Below are 18,649 nucleotides of genomic sequence, written 5' to 3' on the forward strand. Positions count from 1 at the left end.
GGGCAAACTCTTTTTCACACTACTAAATCAGTACTGTAAGTCCTTGAATAATGTTATGTCAATAATTTCCTTTTTTCAAATACCAATGATTAATTACCATATTCTCCAATGTACTAAAAGGAATTATATTCTTGCAATATGCTTATTTGTGCATAGCAACAAAATGTGTTAATTTCCCTGTTAAATAAAAGGGGAAGTCACATTTTTGTTGTTGGACTACTGTCTCTCAGGTGGCCTCATCTCGCAACAGGGAAGCCAATATAACTTCTGACAATTCTTAAAGAAGTAATCATTTTGCACAAGAGACCATGATTTAAACAGGGTATTTTGAAATTATATTGAAGGATGTTAGAAGCTCAAAATTTATCTTTGTTGGAAGTAAAAGATTTAACAGAGTACTGTTATCCTGAATCAAATGTTTCATGTGTAAAAATTTCCCATGATGTTGCAACTAAAACTGTTTTATATTCAATAGTGGTGTTTGCAATAGTCATTACAATTATTGGGAATGCTGTGGTCATTATCTCTATAGCTCATTTCAAACAACTTCACACACCTACAAACATTTTGGTGATGTCTCTGGCTCTGGTAGATCTACTTTTGGGATTGACAGTCATGCCTTTCAGCATGGTCAGGACTTTGGATGGATGCTGGTACTTTGGAGAAGAATTCTGCTATTGGCATTCTATTTTTGACTTTGTCTTCACTTCTGCATCAACCTTTCACCTGATATCTATTGCTACAGATCGATATCAAGCTGTGTGCTATCCCCTTCAGTACCCTACAAGAATTACATTACCTGTTTCCTTTTTTATGGCAGCTGTGAGTTGGATTTTGGCTACAGTGTATGCTTTGAGTACTGTTGGTATAAAATCAAATGAAGCAAACTTAGAAGATTATATTGCATCCATAGATTGTTTTGGAAGTTGTCTGTTATTGATTAATGCAGTAATTGCTTCTATAGGTACATTATTTTTTTTTATTTTGCCATTCTGTATTATGATTAGTTTGTATGTACAAATATTTTTGGTTTCAGAAAAGCATGCAAAGAAAATGGAGGGGACAAAAAAAACCAGACCTGATGTGACCTCAAAAAATGTTTTACAAATGGTGAAACATGAGAAAAAAGCAGCAAAAACTCTTGGCATTGTTGTGGGTACATTTAATTTATGCTGGATGCCATATTCCATTATATCTCTAGTTGACCCTCTTTCAAACTTTACCACGCCAGCAATCATATATGATGTATTTTTCTGGTTGGGTTACACTAATTCAACATTCAACCCCATCATATATGGCCTTTTCTATCCATGGTTCAGAAAAACACTTTATCTAATTGTTACACTAAAGATATTTGCTCCTAACTCCTCAGACATAAAAGTTTATGCAGCTTAAAAATGTGTTTATTGTGCAAAACAACAAATGAACAAATTGATCACATTTATTTTTATTTTAATATACAGTGCCATTAAAAAGCATTTGCTGATTTTTTTTTTTTTTTTTTTTGCATATTTACCACACTTAAATGTTTCATCAAACAAATTGTAATATTACACTTATATAACCCAGTAAATACAAAATGCAGTTTTTAAATGATGATTTATATTTTTAATGGAATAACTGCCCAAGCTTGCCTGGCCTCAACCTAAATTGCGCCTACATGAAATAACTGGTTGTGCCTCCCTTAGCAGCAACAACTGCAATCAATTGTTTGTAATTTTGGCCCACTCTTCTATACCGAATTGTTTAAATTCAGCCAAATTAAATTGTTATCAAGCAGGAATGGCTTTTTTGGGGGAGTGCATTTTATAGTTCCATTAATTATGGCAAGTGGTCCACATCCTAAAGCTGTAAAGCAGTCCCAGCCCATTACACAATCACCATGTTTGACTTTAGGTATGATGTTCTTTTTTTGAAATGCTGTTAGTTTTATGCCAGATGTAACGGGATTCACACCTTCCAAAAAGTTTAACTTATGTTAATCCGCAGAATATTGGCCCAAAATTCATGGGCATAATCAAGATATTTTTTGGCAAATGTGAGACGAGCCCTTGTGTTCTTTTTGCCAGCAATGGCTTTTACCATGTGACACTTGCATGTCAGCCATTTTTACCAAGTCTCTTCCATATTCGAGACTCACGCCCATTGACCTTAATGGCAAGTGAGTTCCACCGTAACAAGATAATCAATGTGATTCACTTCTCTTGTCTGTGGTGTACGTGCCAGTGTTTCACAGTAGATAAGGCCTTATTCCAGAAAAAGAAGGCTTGTGATGCTTGTACAAGTTAATTTATAATTGTCTGTTATCCATAAAAAGGGCGACTGAGTGGATTTAAATGTTTAATATGTAATGATGTTCTCCTCAATAATATTTTAAAAAGATGTGAATGCGTAGGTTTCTTATCCATAAAAATGGTTTGTGCTAAAGCATCATGTACTTGATGTCCTTGTGTGATAAACGAAAATATTGCTGATTATCTGAATGACAGCACACAGATTTATATAATCTTGTACATGTCTAATTAGTCTGTAGTTTTTAAAAACTAAAAGAAAAAAAATTAAGTGTAAAATCAATATACTTTTTTTTGTTAGAAACACCTTAGATTAGTCAGATACTATACCTGTAAAAAGTCAAATTTGAAATTGTTTTTTGAGCATTTTAGATGCTTGTAAATGAAAGCTTACCTGATATTTTTGATGTATACTACATAACCCTGTGTGAAAAAAAGCCATCCCCCGTTAAAACATAACTCGGGTTTATCACACCCGAGTTCAATTTCTCTAGCCACACCCAGGCCTGACTACTGCCACACCTGTTCACAATCACGAAACCACTTAAATAGGACCTGCCTGACAAAATGAAGTAGACAGAATTATTGTCCTATGGGTAACAGCACACGTAGGTGTAAAAGGACACAAAGAAGCAGATAAACTCGCCAAACAAGCAGTCAAAAGCAAAAATATCCAAATAAACCCCCAATAAGCAAAGCAGAAGTTAAAAAAATAATTAAAGAACACACAAACAAAATATGGCAAGAAAAATGGGATGAGGAAGAAACGGGTAGATGCATGCATAAACCTCAAAAACAGATTAAAAGAGGGAAAGCATGGGGCAAAAACAAAAGAGAAGAAATCATCATAACTAGACTGCAAATAGGACACACAGGACTAAACCGAAGTCTTAAGATAATAGACACCCAACTGGAGAATGCAAAATCTGTGGACAAATAGAGACAGTAACACGTATAATAACAAATTGTATATATTGTAATTATATATGTTATAGAAAACATACTAGGAAAGAAGAACTGGAAAATAAATAAAAGGCTGTTTAGTATCTAAGAGAAGGAACTATAATCCATTTTTTTTTGTTTATTTATTTTTTACTGTTAATCTGATGAGCCACACTCCAGTCCAGCAGGTGGCAGCAATGCACCTATAAGTTGGCTGCCAGCCGCCAGAAACAACAAAGAAGACAAAATGAAGTAGACCAAAAGATCCTCAAAGCTAGACATTATGCCGAGATCCAAAGAATTTAAAAAACAAATGAGAAAAAAAATAATTGTGATCAATCAGTTTTGAAATGGTTATACACTCATTTCTGAAGCTTTGGAGAGCCATTATCTACAGATAGCAAAACATGGAACAGTGGAGAACCTTCCTGGAAGTGGCCAGCCAACCATAATTACCCCAAGAGCCCAGGACAACTCATTCAAGAGGTCACAAAAGACCCCAAGACTTTTGGGGAAATATTCTCAGGACTGATGAGAAAGGTGTGTGCGCCATTTTGTGTGTAACACCACATTTTAGAAAAAGAACCAGTACCAATAGTAAAATATGGTGGTGGAAGTGTGATGGTCTGGGGCTGTTTTGCTTCTTCTAGACCTGAACGACTTGCTGTGTCAAATGGAAACATGAATGTAGCAAAATATCCTAAAGGAGAATATCCGGTAGAGTGTTTGTGACCTCAAGCTGAAGCGAACTTGGGTTCTGCAGCAGGACAATTATCCAAAGCACACCAGCAAGTCCCCTTCTGGATGGCTGAAGAAAAAACAAAACAAAGACATTCAAGTGACCTAGTCAAAATCCTGACCTAAATCCATGTGAGATGCTGTGGGAAGACCTTGAAAAACCTTCTAATGTGGCTTGTTTTACAACAATTCTGCAAAGTTGAGAGGGCTAAAATTCCTTCACACTGCTGTAACACTCATTGCAAGTTATTAAAAATGCTTGATTGCAGTTGTTGCTGCTAAGGGTGGCCCAACGAGTTTTAGGATTAGGGGGCAAACACATCTTACCAGTGTACCAGTAATTCCTTGAATTATGTTCATAGTTAAGTCTATAATTTTTTTTTTTTTTAAATAGTAATGATTAATTAAAATATTCTCTTATGTATTACAAGGAATTGTATTCTGGCAATATGCTTGTTTGTGCATAGCAACAAAATGTGTTCACTTCCCTGTTGATTAAAAGGGGAAGTAACATTTTTCTTGTTGGACTACTGTCTCTCAGATGGCCTCATCTCTTAACAGGGAAGCCAATATAACTTCTGACAATTCTTAAAGAAGGAATCATTTTTCACAAGAGACTACTAATGAAAGGATATTTTTAACAGTACATTGAAGGATGGTAGAAGCTCAAAATTTGTCTTTGTTGAAAGTAAACGATTTAGCAGAGTACTGTTATCCTGAATCAAATGTTTCATGTGTAAAAATTTCTCATAATGTGGCAACTAAAACTGTTTTATATTCAATAGTGGTGTTTGCAATAGTCATTACAATTATTGGCAATGCTGTGGTCATTATCTCCATAGCTCATTTCAAACAACTTCACACACCTACAAACATTTTGGTGATGTCTCTGGCTCTGGTAGATCTACTTTTGGGACTGACCGTCATGCCTTTCAGCATGGTTAGGAGTCTGGATGGCTGCTGGTACTTTGGAGAAGAATTCTGCTATTGGCATTCTATTTTTGACGTTCTCTTCACTGGTGCATCAATCCTTCACCTGATATCTATTGCTACAGATCGATATCAAGCTGTGTGCTATCCCCTTCAGTACCCTACAAGAATCACTTTATCTGTTTCAGGTTTTATGGCAGCTCTGAGTTGGATTTTGGGTACAGTGTATGCTTTCAGTACTGTTGGTATAAAATCAAATGAAGCAAACTTAGAAGATTATATTGCATCCATAGATTGTTTAGGAAGTTGTGTGTTATTGATTAATGCAGTAATTGCTTCTATAGGTACATTTCTTTTTGTTTTTTTGCCAGTCTGTATTATGATTAGTTTGTATGTACAAATATTTTTGGTTTCAGAAAAGCATGCAAAGAAAATGGAAAGGACAAAAAAGGGCAGACCTGATGTGACCTTAAACAAAATTTTACAAATGGTGAAACATGAGAAAAAAGCAGCAAAAACGCTTGGCATTGTTGTGGGTACATTTAATTTATGCTGGATGCCATATTCCATTATATCCGTAGTTGACCCTCTTTCAAACTTTACCATGCCAGAAATCCTATATGATCTATTTGTCTGGTTGGGTTACATTAATTCAACATTTAACCCCATTATATATGGCCTTTTCTATCCATGGTTCAGAAAAACACTTTATCTAATTGTTACACTAAAGATATTTGCTTCTAACTCCTCAGACATAAAAGTTTATGCAGCTTAAAAATGTGTTTATGGTGCAAAACAACAAATGAACAAATAAGGGCATAGATCACATTTATTTTAATTCTAATATACAGTGAGAAAGCATTTGCTGATATTTTCTGCATATTAGGCACACTTAAATGATTCAGCTCATTAAAACGAATTGTAATATTACACAAATAAAACCCAGTAAATACAAAATGCATTTTTAAATGATGATTTAAATTATTAATGGAATAACTGCCTAAACTTGCCTGGCCTCAACCTAAATTGCACCTACACCTAATAACTAGTTGTGCCTCCCTTAGCAGCAACAACTGTAATCAAATGTTTGGAATTTTGTCCCACTTTTCCATGCAGAATTGTTTAAATTTAGCTAACTTAAAAGGTTATCAAGCAGAAATGGCATTTTTTAAGACTCTTAATCTGACTTGTGTCTAGACCTTGGCCATGTTAAAACATTATTTTTTTTAATTCATTCATTCAATTATTATTATTATTATTATTATTATTATTATTTTAACCATTCAGAGGTGGACTTGATGGTCTGTTTTAGATCATTGTCCTGCTGCATAACCCAAGTGCACTTGAGTTTGAGATCACAAACTTTTGGTAGAGCGAATTTCATAGTTTAATTAATTATGGCAAGTTGTCCACATCCTGAAGCTGTAAAGCAGTCCCAGCCCATCACACTACCATCATCATATTTAACTGTAGGAATGCTGAATAATGCTGTTAGTTTTATGCCAGATGTAACGGAATTCACATCTTCCAATAAGTTCAACTTTTGTTTTATCAGTCCACAGAATATTGGCCCAAAACTCATAGGCATAATTAAGATATTTTTTAGCAAATGTGAGGCGAGCCTTTGTGTTCTTTTTGTCAGCAATGGCTTTCACCAAGTAACACTCCCATGCCTGACATTTTTGCCAAGTCTCTTCCTTATTCATAACTCATGCACACTGACCTTAACTGTGGCAAGTGAGTGCCACTGTAACAAGACATTAAATGTGAATGGCTTTGCCTGTCTGTGGTGTATATGCCAGTGTTTTACAGTAGATAAGGCCTTATTCCAGAAAAAGAAGGCTTGTGATGCTTGTACAAGTTGATTTATGATTGTCTGTTATCCATAGAAAAGGGTGACTGAGTTTGATATGTAATGATGTTTTCAATAACAAACAAGCAAAAAAAAAAAAAAAAGTGTGAAATCAACACACTTTTTTTGTTAGAAACACCTTACATTACTCAGATACATATGAGAAATTAAATTTCAAATAGAGCATTTTAAATTATTGTAAATAACAGCTCACCTCATTCTTTTGATGGATACCACATAGCCCAGTGTGAAAAAGAGCCACCCCCTGATAAAACATACTTCTGGTTTATCACAACTGAGTTCAATTTCTCTAGCCACACCCAGGCCTGACTACTGCCACACCTCTTTGCAATCAAGAAACCATTTAAATAGGACCTGCCTGACAAAATGAAATAGACAGGATTACTGTCCTATGGGTACCAGCACACAGAGGTGTAAAAGAAAATGAAGAAGCAGATAAACTCGCCAAACAAGCACTCAAAAGAAAAAAATATCTAAATAAAAATCCCAATAAGCAGAGCAAAGGTTAAGAAAATAATTAAAGAACATGCAAACAAAATATGGCAAGATGGATGGGAAAAAGAAGAAACAGGTAGACACATGCATAAACCTCAAAAACAGATCAAAAGAGGGAAAGCATGGAGCAAAAACAGAAAAGAGGAAATCATCATAACTAACCTGCGAACAGGACACACAGGACTAAATCAAAGTCTTCCGCTGATAGGCAAACACCCAACTGGAGAATGCAAATTTGGTGGACGAATAAAGACAGTAACACGTATGTTAACAAATTGTAAAAGATACGACAAAGAAAGACAGGAACTTACAGAAAGCATGCAAGCGGAAAGAGTAGAAACGACAACAGAAAACGTATTAGGGAAGATGAACTGGAAAAATATATAAAAGTCTGTTTAATTACCTAAATGAAACTGGCCAAGTTGATAAAATCTAAGAAGTAACTATAATCTAATTTTTAATTAATTAATTTATTTTTTTTAACTGTCAAACTGATAAGCCACACTCCTGGCCAGCAGGTGGCGTTAATGCACCTATAAGTTGGCTTCCAGCTGCCAAAAAACAAAGAAGAAGAAGAAGAATTGAAGTAGACCAAATGATCCTCAAAAGATAGACATCATGCAGAGATCCAAAGAATAAAAAAAAAAACAAATAAGAAAAAATAAATAATTGGGATCGATCAGTCTGGCAAAGCTTTAGGCCATTTAAAAGCTTTGGCAAGGCATTATCTACAAATGGCTCTAAAGTTTTGGCAAGGCATTATCTACAAATGGCAAAACATGGAACAGTGGAGAACCTTCCCAGAAAGTGGCCCACTGATAATAATTACCCAAAGAGCATGTGCCAACTTATCCAAGAGGTCACAAAAGACCCCACAACATAATCCAAAGAACTGCAGGCCTCACTTGCCTCAGTTAAGGTGAGCGTTCATGACTCCACCATATGAAAGCGACTGGGCAAAAATGCTTTTTATGGCAGAATTCCAAGACAAAAATCACCGCAGTGCAAAAAGAACATAAAAGCATTTCTCAGTTTTGCCAGAAAAGATCTTGATAATTCCCAAAACTTTTAAGAAAATACTCTGAGGACTGATGAGAAAGATGTGTGTCCCATTTTGTGTGTAACACCGCATTTTAGAAAAAGAACAAGTACCAATACTGATGAAAACTATGGTGGTGGTAGTGTGATGGTATGGGGCTGTTTTGCTGCTATAATAACTGGAAGACTTGCTGTGATGAATGGAACCATGAATTCTGCTGTATACCAAAATATCCTGAAGGAAAATATCCGGTAGTCTGTTTGTGACCTCAAGCTAAAGCAAACTTGGGTTCTGCAGCAGGACAATTATCCAAACCACACCAGCAAGTCCACTTCTGCATGGCTGAAGAAAAAACAAAATCATGTCCTGAATCCAACTGAGATGCTGTGGAATGACCTTTGAAAGACCTTCAAAAACACTCTAATGTGGCATGTTTTACAATAATTCTGCAAAGTTGAGTGGGCCAAAATGCCACACTGCTGTAACACTCATTGTAAGCTATAAAAATGCTTAACTGCAGTTGTTGCTGCTAAGTGGGCTCAACCAGTTATTAGGATTAGTGGGAAAACACTTTTTCACACAGGGCTACGTAGTTTTGGATATTGTTTCCCCTTAATAATAAAAATGTACATTTAAAAACTGCATAATGTGTTATCTTTGACTAATATTTAAATTTGTTTGATGATCTGAAAAATTAAACTGTGACAAACATGCAAAAAAAAGTTCAGTGATGGGGCAAACACTTTTTTACACCACTGTACCAGTAATTCCTTGAATTATGTTCATAGTTAAGTCTAACTTCCTTTTTTCAAATGATAATGAATAATTAAAATATTATCTTATGTATAAAAAGGAATTATATTCCAGCAATATGCTTATTTGTGCATAGCAACAAAATGTGTTCCCTTCCCTGTTGATCAAAAGGGGAAGTAACATTTTTGTTGTTGGACTACTGTTTCTCAGGTGGCCTCATCTCTTAACAGGGAAGCCGATATAACTTCTGACATTTCTTAAAAGAAGAAATCATTTTTCACAAGAGACTACAAATGAAAGGGTATATTTGACAGTACATTGAAGGATGGTAGAAGCTCAAAATTTATCTTTGTTGGAAGTAAAAGATTTAACAGACTACTGTTATCCTAAATCAAATATTTCATGTGTAAAAATTTCTCATAATGTGGCAACTAAAACTGTCTTTTATTCAATAGTGGTGTTTGCAATAGTCATTACAATTGTTGGGAATGCTGTGGTCATTATCTCCATAGCTCATTTCAAACAACTTCACACACCTACAAACATTTTGGTGATGTCTCTGGCTCTGGTAGATCTACTTTTGGGACTGACCGTCATGCCTTTCAGCATGGTTAGGAGTCTGGATGGCTGCTGGTACTTTGGAGAAGAATTCTGCTATTGGCATTCTATTTTGGACTTTCTCTTCACTGGTGCATCAATCTTTCACCTGGTATCTATTGCTACAGATCGATATCAAGCTGTGTGCTATCCCCTTCAGTACCCTACAAGAATTACTTTACCTGTTTCAGGTATTATGGCAGCTCTGAGTTGGATTTTGGCTACAGTGTATGCTTTTAGTACTATTGGTACAAAAGTAAGGGAAGCAAACTTGGAAGATTATATTGCATCCTTGGATTGTTTTGGAAGTTGTCTGTTATTGATTAATGCAGTAATCGCTTCTATAAGTACATTGATTTTTTTCATTTTGCCGGTCTGTATTATGATTGGTTTGTATGTGCAAATATTTTTGGTTTCAGAAAAGCATGCAAAGAAAATGGAGGGGACAAAAAAAAACAGACCTGATGTGACCTCAAACAAAATTTTACAAAAGGTGAAACATGAGAAAAAAGCTGCAAAAACTCTTGGCATTGTTGTGGGTACATTTAATTTATGCTGGATGCCATATTTCATTATATCTCTAGTTGACCCTCTTTCAAACTTTACTACGCCAGCAATCATATATGATGTATTTTTCTGGTTGGGTTACATTAATTCAACATTCAACCCCATTATATATGGCCTTTTCTATCCATGGTTCAGAAAAACACTTTATCTAATTGTTACACTAAAGATATTTGCTCCTAACTCCTCAGACATAAAAGTTTATGCGGCTTAAAAATGTGTTCATGGTGCAAAATAGATATGAACAAATAACCGCATTATTCACATTTATTTTAATTCTAATATACAGTACCATGAAAAAGCATTTGCTGAAATTTTCTGCATATTTAGCATACTTAAATGTTTAAAATCGATATACAAATATAACCCAGTAAATACAAAATGCAGTTTTTAAATGATGATTTAAATTATTAATCGAATAACTGCCTAAACTTGCCTGGCCTCAACCCAAAATTGCACCTACACCTAATAACTGGTTGTGCCTCCCTTAGCAGCAACAACTGCAATCAAGTGTTTGGAATTTTGTCCCACTCTTCTATGTAGAATTGTTTGAATACAGCTAAATTAAATGGTTATCAAGCAAGAATGCCTTGTTTACGAATCTTAATTAGACTTTTGTCTGGATTTTGAGCCATTCAGAGGTGGACTTGCTGGTGTGTTTTAGATGATTGTCCGGCTGCATAACCCACTTGAGCTTGAGGTCACAATCGTGTACATGTCTAATTAGTCTGTAGATTTCAATAACAGAAAATTAAATATAAGTGTGAAATCAACATTTTTTTGTTTAGTTAAATCATTTCAAAAATCTTAACTGAATGCAACATTTAACTCTTTAATGATGCTGGTCTTTCAAGGGCAGAACCGTATGAAAACACTCGGTACTGTTCAGAACGGGCAGATCTGGTGGCATCTACAACACAGAGTTCTAAACAGGCAAAGATGTGGTCACCCAAAATTGTAGTTGTTTGGTGGCATTGCTGCAAAGGCAATCATGCGGACGTGCCACATCTGGTGCCATCTCTATTTAAGGGCCCTAATACCTGCTCACATTGTGAAATTATTAGGGAGCACTGGTAAGGTATAAAGTCTAAAGTTACAAAACAAGCATGCATTAAGTTCTGAACAAAGACAAAGAGCATCAAGTTCAAGACAAAGCTTTCTTTGGTTTCCTTTTTAGTTTCCAAATAATAACCCCATGCTATCTCTATAGAGGAAGGTCTTCCTGTGTGTGTTTCAAAAGCACGCTCACTATCTCCTATGTTGTTGACCCCCCTGCATAAGGGTTCTTATTATTACATCTCATGGTGCAGCTTTCTAATATTTCACATATATTGTTAAGCCTTTGGTGCCTTTGGCCTTTCCCTTTACATCCTACCCCTAGGCCTACTGCATTTTCTCCAAGAAAATTAATTTTAAAGTGATAAGAGGAAAATACTAAAAAAAAACTGGCTAGTGGAAATGTCAAAAGCACTGATGAGAGCATGTTGCAAATATCACCTTAATCTTTAAATGTACCCATCCTAATGTTTAAATCTTAGTATATTGGCCAGTAATATTATCTCCACCAGTCTAATATTTTTAGCCATCATTTGTCAAAAATAGATTTTTTTCTGTATTTTAAGTTTCTTTTTATTATTCATACATCTCAAATGTGTATTTGAGAATGTAAGATAAGTCATTAAACACATAAAAAATGTTTTTATTATTATTGTCTGTGTGTTTGTTTGTGCATCATGTAAAAACTACTGAAAGAATTTCAATGGGGTTTTCACAAGGCATATTTGGCAAGTTTAAGGTAACACATAGGCTTTGTTTCATCACAATTGGCCCAATTTAAATAGAAAATGGAAAAAAAAAACTTTAGCTCATTCTAAACTGAGGGCATTGTAAATTTTTTGAGTGTGCAATTCCATTCCACATGAACAAAGTCATAAAATTGATAATTAACCAAGTAAAGTAAAGGTTTTCTAGCCCTTCTGCTAAATGTGACCACTGCATATACATTTTACATATTTAGCAGCTAACATGAAATAACAATTCATTCTCCTTATATAAATAAATTAAAATCTAATCTCCATATTTCAATGGGAGGCAAAACACCATGTAGTTCTCTGTGGATAAAAAGGGGAAGGGTCTTTGTTGCTATTGGAATATTATCTCCCAGGCTGTATAATAACTAGACAGCTAAGCAAATATAAGAATAAAAATCAGCATTTTGTCAATAAATCAATTTGAACTTCATACTCACTCACTCATTGAAGATCATTGACTGTTGTACAAATTTTTGACTTCATTTGTTTGAAGGATGCGAGAAGCTTCAAATTCATCTATACTGGATGTAGAAGACTTGATAGAGTACTGTTATCCTGAATCAAATCTCTCTTGTGTGAAGATTTCTCATAATGTAGCAGCTAGAGCAGTTATATATTCAATACTGGTGTTTGCAACACTTGTTACAATTCTGGGAAATTCAGTTGTCATTATCTCAATAGCTCATTTTAAACAGCTTCACACACCTACAAACATTTTGGTGATGTCTCTAGCTCTGGTAGATCTGCTTCTGGGAATCACAATTATGCCTTTCAGCATGGTCAGGAGTGTTGATGGATGCTGGTACTTTGGAGAAGAATTCTGCTATTGGCATTCTACTTTTGACTTTCTGTTCACTGGTGCATCAATCTTTCATCTGATTTCTATTGCTGCAGATCGACATCAAGCTGTGTGCTATCCACTTCACTACCCTTCAAGAATAACTCTACCCGTTGCTGGCCTTATGGCAGCTTTGAGCTGGATTTTGGCTACAGTGTATGCTTTCAGTTCCATTGGTTCAAAAGCAAGTATAATGAACATTGAAGACTACCTCGCATCTGTATACTGCTTTGGAAATTGTTTGGTTTTGATCAATGAAGCCTGTGCTTCTATATGTACATGTCTGTTTTTCATTTTGCCAGTCTGTGTTATGATTGGTTTGTATACTCAGATATTTTTAATTTCAGACAGGCATGTAAGAAAAATAGGGGTCACAAAACAGGGCAGACCTGACATGACTTTAATTAAAATATCACAAAAGGTGAAACATGAGAAAAAAGCAGCAAAAACTCTTGGGATTGTTGTAGGTACATTTAATGTATGCTGGATGCCATATTACATTACATCTGTCGTTGATACTTTCTCACACTATACCAGTCCTGCAATTCTTCCTGACATATTCAATTGGATGTGTTATATTAATTCAACATTGAATCCTATTATATATGGCCTTTTTTATCCATGGTTCAGAAAAACATTGTATCTCATCGTTACACTAAAAATATTTGCTCCTAATTCCTCTGACATAAACGTTTATCCAGCTTAAAATAAATGTAGCTGTGGCTTAAAATATATTTAAACAATGAAAATAAAAAATGCCGTAATTGTGATGCATTTTTATTATTTTGGCACACTATACCTGTAGTAATTGGCTTGGTCATGATTTAGATTGTGTATGCAACCTATTCTATGATGCATTCAATGTGAAAGATGTGGCACCTGTTTCACTGTTCTCTAGACCTCTAAAAATGAGTGAGGAAGTTTGAGCAGTAGAAAATACAGTTGCAAGAAAAAGTCTGTGAACCATTTGAGATTACATGGAGTTTTGCATGAATTGGTCATAAAATGTATTCTGATCTTTATCTAATTCACAACAATAGAAAAACACAGTCTGCTTAAAATAATACTACACAAACATTATATGTTTTCATGTTTTTATTGAACAAAATATGTAAACATTCACAATGCAGGGTGGAAAAAGTATGTGAACCTTTGGACTTAATAACTGGTTGACCAGTTCACTTAAAGGATTCACATACTTTTTCTTGCAACTGTATTTTCTACTGCTCATGCACACACAAGGGTGTATGGGTATGTATCACTTTCTTATTTTGTTTTCTGTTTAACATTTTTTGTTCTCTACACTATTGAACTATACAAAAACATTTAGGCCTTTTTTTACCATGTTTCTTTTTCCTTGTTTTTGAAATTGTTAGAAAGTTGTCTCATTTGTTAAAATTGTGTATTCTAAATTGTAATTCTTTAAGTCACTTACATTTATTCTTTTGCCTAACACATTTATTCCAATTGAATGCAGATAGTTGGTACGTTAAACAGTAACATAATACTTTAGGAATTTAAATTAAACAAGTAAACTTTGAAAGGTTTTCTAGCCTGTCTCCTAAATGTGACAGCTGCATATCCTATTATAATAATAATAATAATTATTATTATTATTATTAATGGCAGCATGGCAGCCAAAATATCATTTAGTTCTCTGTGGATCAAAGTGGGAAGTAACTTTGTTGCTATTGGACTAATACCTTTCAGGCTGTTAAGCAAATATAACCATGAACATTTCTTTAATAAATCACTTTGTGCTTGAAACTGTAGATCACAGACCACTGTAAAGATTTACCCAGGTTGAAAGATGTTGGGAGCTTCAAATTCATCTTAACTGGATTTAGAAGACTTTATAGAGCAGTGTTTTTCAACCTGTTTTGAGCCAAGGTACATGTTTAATTGAAAAAAAAAAAAAATTACAAGGCACACCAACAATCGAAACTGTAAAAAAATGAAACTCTGTAGCCTATATTAACAATATACAGCCATTCTTATCGAATTGTCTTAGATAGGATTTAAATAAACACAATGAAAACAGTCTTTTTTGATCTTTTATATTTCTACCTACTCAGTGTAAACCTGGGCCTGTTTGGATGAACACAGAGCTGATATCCTGTTAGGAATTGAATAAAGACGCACAGGAAGCTCTTCCTCAACAGCTCTTAGTCTCTCTCTGTTTTTATAGCAGTCAGGGTTAAGAAGCTTAATCACTAATACCCCTATCTTACCTATGCGGTTTCGCGTGGTGGCTGTAAATACGGTTCATTATGATTTACCCTGAGTTTTTGGGGCTGTGGGTACGTTTCCATCTTTCCGCGCGAAAAATTAAACATGTTAAACAGTTTTATTAGTTTACAAAAAATGTTTTAGACCAATTAAACATTTTTTATTTTACTGGTCCATCAATCTTTCACTTGATATCTATTGCTGAAGATCATCATCAAGCTGTGTGCTATCCACTTCTCTACCTGTTGCAGTGGTTACAGTGGCTACAGTGTATGCTTTCAGTTCCATTGGTTTAAATGCCAAAATTAACATAGGAGAATATATTGTGTCTGTTAACTGTTTTGGAAATTGTTTAGTTTTGATCAGTGAAGCATGTGCTTCTATATGTACATGTTTGTTTTTCATTGTGCCAGTGTGTGTTATGATTGGTCTGTATACTCAGATATTTTTAGTTTCAGACAGACATGCAAGAACAATTAAGGTAACAAAAAAGGGCAGATCTGACATTACATCAACAAAGATATCACAAAAAGTGAAACATGAAAAAAGAAAGCAGCAAAAACTATTTAACAGGTTGACTTATATCAATTCAATATTGAACCCTATTATATATGGCCTTTTCTATCCATAGGTTAGGAAAACACTATCTTGTTACACTTAAAATATTTGCCCCTAATTCCTCTGACATAAAAGTGTGCAACTTAAAAAAGAATTGTGGCAAGGCACAGATCTGGCCAAGGTTACAAAAAAAAAAAAAAATCTGCTGCTCTTAAGGTTCCTAAGAAACCTCCATAATCCTTGAATGGAAGATGTTTGGAATGACCAGAAACCTTCCTAGAGCTAGCCGTCCTGCCAAACTGGGCTATCAGGATAGAAGAGCCTTGGTGAGAGACGTAAAGAAGAACCCAAAGATCCAGAGATGCAGTTGGGAGATGGGAGAAAGTTGATGGGAGAAAGTCAACCATCACTGCATCCTCCACCAGTCAGGGCTTAATGACAGTGGCCCAGCGGAGGCCTCTCCTCAAAAAACACCTGAAGGACTCCAAGTTGGTGAGAAATAGGATTCTCTGGTCTGAAGCAACCAGGATAGAACTTTTTGGCCTTAATTCTAAGCAGTATGTGAGGAGAAAACCAGGCAATGCTCATCACCTGTCCAATACTGTCCCAACAGTGAAGCATGGTGGTGGCAGCATCATGCTGTGGGGGTGTTTTTCAGCTGCAGGGACTGGTTGCAATCGAGAGGAAGATGGATGTGGCCAAGTACAGGGATATCTGGACGAAAACCTTCTCCAGAGTGCTCAGGACTTTAGATTGGGCCGAAGGTTTACCTTCCAACAAGACAATGACCCTAAGCAAATGGCTTAAATAATAAAGGCTTAACACTAGAAGCGCCGAGCATACTATCTATGCGTGATTCAGTGCGTATATGTAACTATCTCAGGTTCCATTCCATATATGCAGTTTATATATATATATATAAACTGCTAGATATATATATTTAAAGATATATATGCTTCCGTAAAATATCGACAATTCGCCATTCGTTCTGGCGTTGATAATCAGCGATATTTTATAAGGACATTTAGGGAATTTCGCTTTACTTAATTTTATAAGGTTTTGAGAAAATTAATTAGTTTGTTCGTTCTGTTAGAAGCTTCCGTGAAATTATCTCTAAAACAATATTGTTTTACATATTACATATGTAATGACCCCTCCTGAGGATATAAAGCCTCATTATTGAATGTAAATAAATCAGATCTACCACAGCAGATAATAAACTATGCTATGTCATAACCGAAGCAAACACCACGATTATGCTTCGTTTCGTTCAGTGTTGCTAGGCAACGGACCACGCGCCTAATCGGCGGGAACGTGGTTCACTTGGCCGCGGTGTATTATAAACCTGCGAATTGTTTTACTGCTTATGTCCATGTAATAAAAGCGAGGGAAATGTGGAAGTGATGTGTGGCCACTCAATGAGAACTAAATCAAAGATTTCGGTAACTACACTGAGTGTAACATCTGCATAGTGACACTAAACAGCTGAACACCTTCACTTTCCCGTTTACCTCTGAGAAAGAAAAAAAGCTGTATTTTGTTTGTTTATATGTAGAATGTTTATAAAAGTACACGAAGTAGGCGCGCACAGACACACACACACACACACACACACACCTCCCCTGAGCCCTCGGTCAACATCTAATGACCGTCAATATGCAAATGAGTCAAGACGTAACCTAACGTGGTGTCGTGTCGGATTTCAGCGGTCACGGAGAGGAAAGACTTTGAAGCAGTTTCAGTGTTTTTTTCAGTTACAACAAGCACAGCGATGAGTCCACGTTTTTTCACTGGTTATGACATAGTGACACTAAACAGCTGAACAACTTCACTTTTCTGTTTACCTCTGAGAAAAAAAGCTGTATTTAGTTTGTTTATATTCAGAGTAACACCTTCCAACCACCTCTCATAGTCTATTGTTAGTTTTAATGATTTGGCTGAAACTAATTATCACTACATAAGTACCCCAACACCATTGATCATGAGTTTCAGCTGAAACTAATTTTATACATGCAACAGAAAATGTAGATGCAGATTCCAAATATTTATAATACACAGGTTTATAATACACCGCGGCCAAGTGAACGTGGTTCGTTGCCTAGCAACACTGAACGAAACGAGACATATTCGTTGTGTTTGCTTCGGTTATGACATAGCATAGTTTATTATCTGCTGTAGTAGATCTGATTTATTCAAATTTAATATTGTTTTAGCGATAATTTCACGAAAGCGAGTTCAGAACTAAATCGCTGCTCCGAGACGTTCAGAAGCTTCAAATAGAATGAACAAACTAATAACATTTTCTCCATACGATATAAAATTAAGTAGAGCTTTCCTTTTTGTTATAGTATGAAGCCCCTAGATGGACAAAGGAGGAGAAAAAACGGCAGAAAAAAGTCAAAAACTTTGGGTTATAATTCCAAACATGACTTGTTTTTTCCCTCTGACTTGTTTTTTCCCTCTTCCTTTGTCCCCTTAGAGACTCTGTAGTAGGTTTTCTCAGTTGAATATGAAAAAAAGATACCGCTTATTATCAACGCGGGAATGAATGGCGCATTGTCCAAGTGCAAGTTGATCTTGGAGCTAAACTATTTGCTTTGGGTGAAAGCGCCATCTAGCGATCATTGTGTGTCAGCAGCAGCTTCCCATTTAAAACAATAGGCGGTCAAATGACCGCTGAACCGCGTTTTTAGTAGGTGACACTGGCGCGGCGCTTCTAGTGTTAAATGACCCCAAGCTTAAGCAAACTTGGGTTCTGCAGCAGGACAATTATCCAAAGCACACCAGCAAATCCACTTCTACATGGCTAAAGAAAAACAAAATGAAGACTTTGGAGTGACCTAGTCAAAATCTTGACCTGAATCCACGTCAGATGCTGTGGAATGAGATTTAAACGACCTTGAAAACCCTCTAATGTGGTTTGTTTTACAACAAATTTTGCAAAGATGAGTATGCCAAAATTCCTTCACACTGTTATTAAAAATGCTTGAT

At 35.5% G+C, this 18,649-nt stretch overlaps 4 protein-coding genes across 4 annotated transcripts; all 4 read left to right on the forward strand.

The window, feature by feature from the left end:
- The first annotated feature begins 345 nt into the window (after positions 1 to 345).
- LOC128514403 (trace amine-associated receptor 13c-like) lies at positions 346 to 1,395 on the forward strand. The gene has a single exon (XM_053488252.1). It carries the CDS (start codon positions 346 to 348, stop codon positions 1,393 to 1,395), a length of 1,050 nt encoding a protein of 349 aa, XP_053344227.1.
- A 3,231-nt stretch (positions 1,396 to 4,626) lies between these two features.
- On the forward strand, positions 4,627 to 5,676 carry LOC128515720 (trace amine-associated receptor 13c-like). Its single transcript, XM_053489867.1, has one exon. The coding sequence runs from the start codon at positions 4,627 to 4,629 to the stop codon at positions 5,674 to 5,676; it is 1,050 nt and encodes a 349-aa protein (XP_053345842.1).
- A 3,710-nt stretch (positions 5,677 to 9,386) lies between these two features.
- On the forward strand, positions 9,387 to 10,436 carry LOC128514313 (trace amine-associated receptor 13c-like). Its single transcript, XM_053488115.1, has one exon. It carries the CDS (start codon positions 9,387 to 9,389, stop codon positions 10,434 to 10,436), a length of 1,050 nt encoding a protein of 349 aa, XP_053344090.1.
- A 2,091-nt stretch (positions 10,437 to 12,527) lies between these two features.
- LOC128515538 (trace amine-associated receptor 13c-like) lies at positions 12,528 to 13,577 on the forward strand. Its single transcript, XM_053489622.1, has one exon. The coding sequence runs from the start codon at positions 12,528 to 12,530 to the stop codon at positions 13,575 to 13,577; it is 1,050 nt and encodes a 349-aa protein (XP_053345597.1).
- Positions 13,578 to 18,649: the final 5,072 nt, after the last annotated feature.

Source organism: Clarias gariepinus, chromosome 2 (genome assembly GCF_024256425.1).
Source record: "Clarias gariepinus isolate MV-2021 ecotype Netherlands chromosome 2, CGAR_prim_01v2, whole genome shotgun sequence".
In the NCBI taxonomy this organism is placed as follows: Eukaryota; Metazoa; Chordata; class Actinopteri; order Siluriformes; family Clariidae; genus Clarias; species Clarias gariepinus.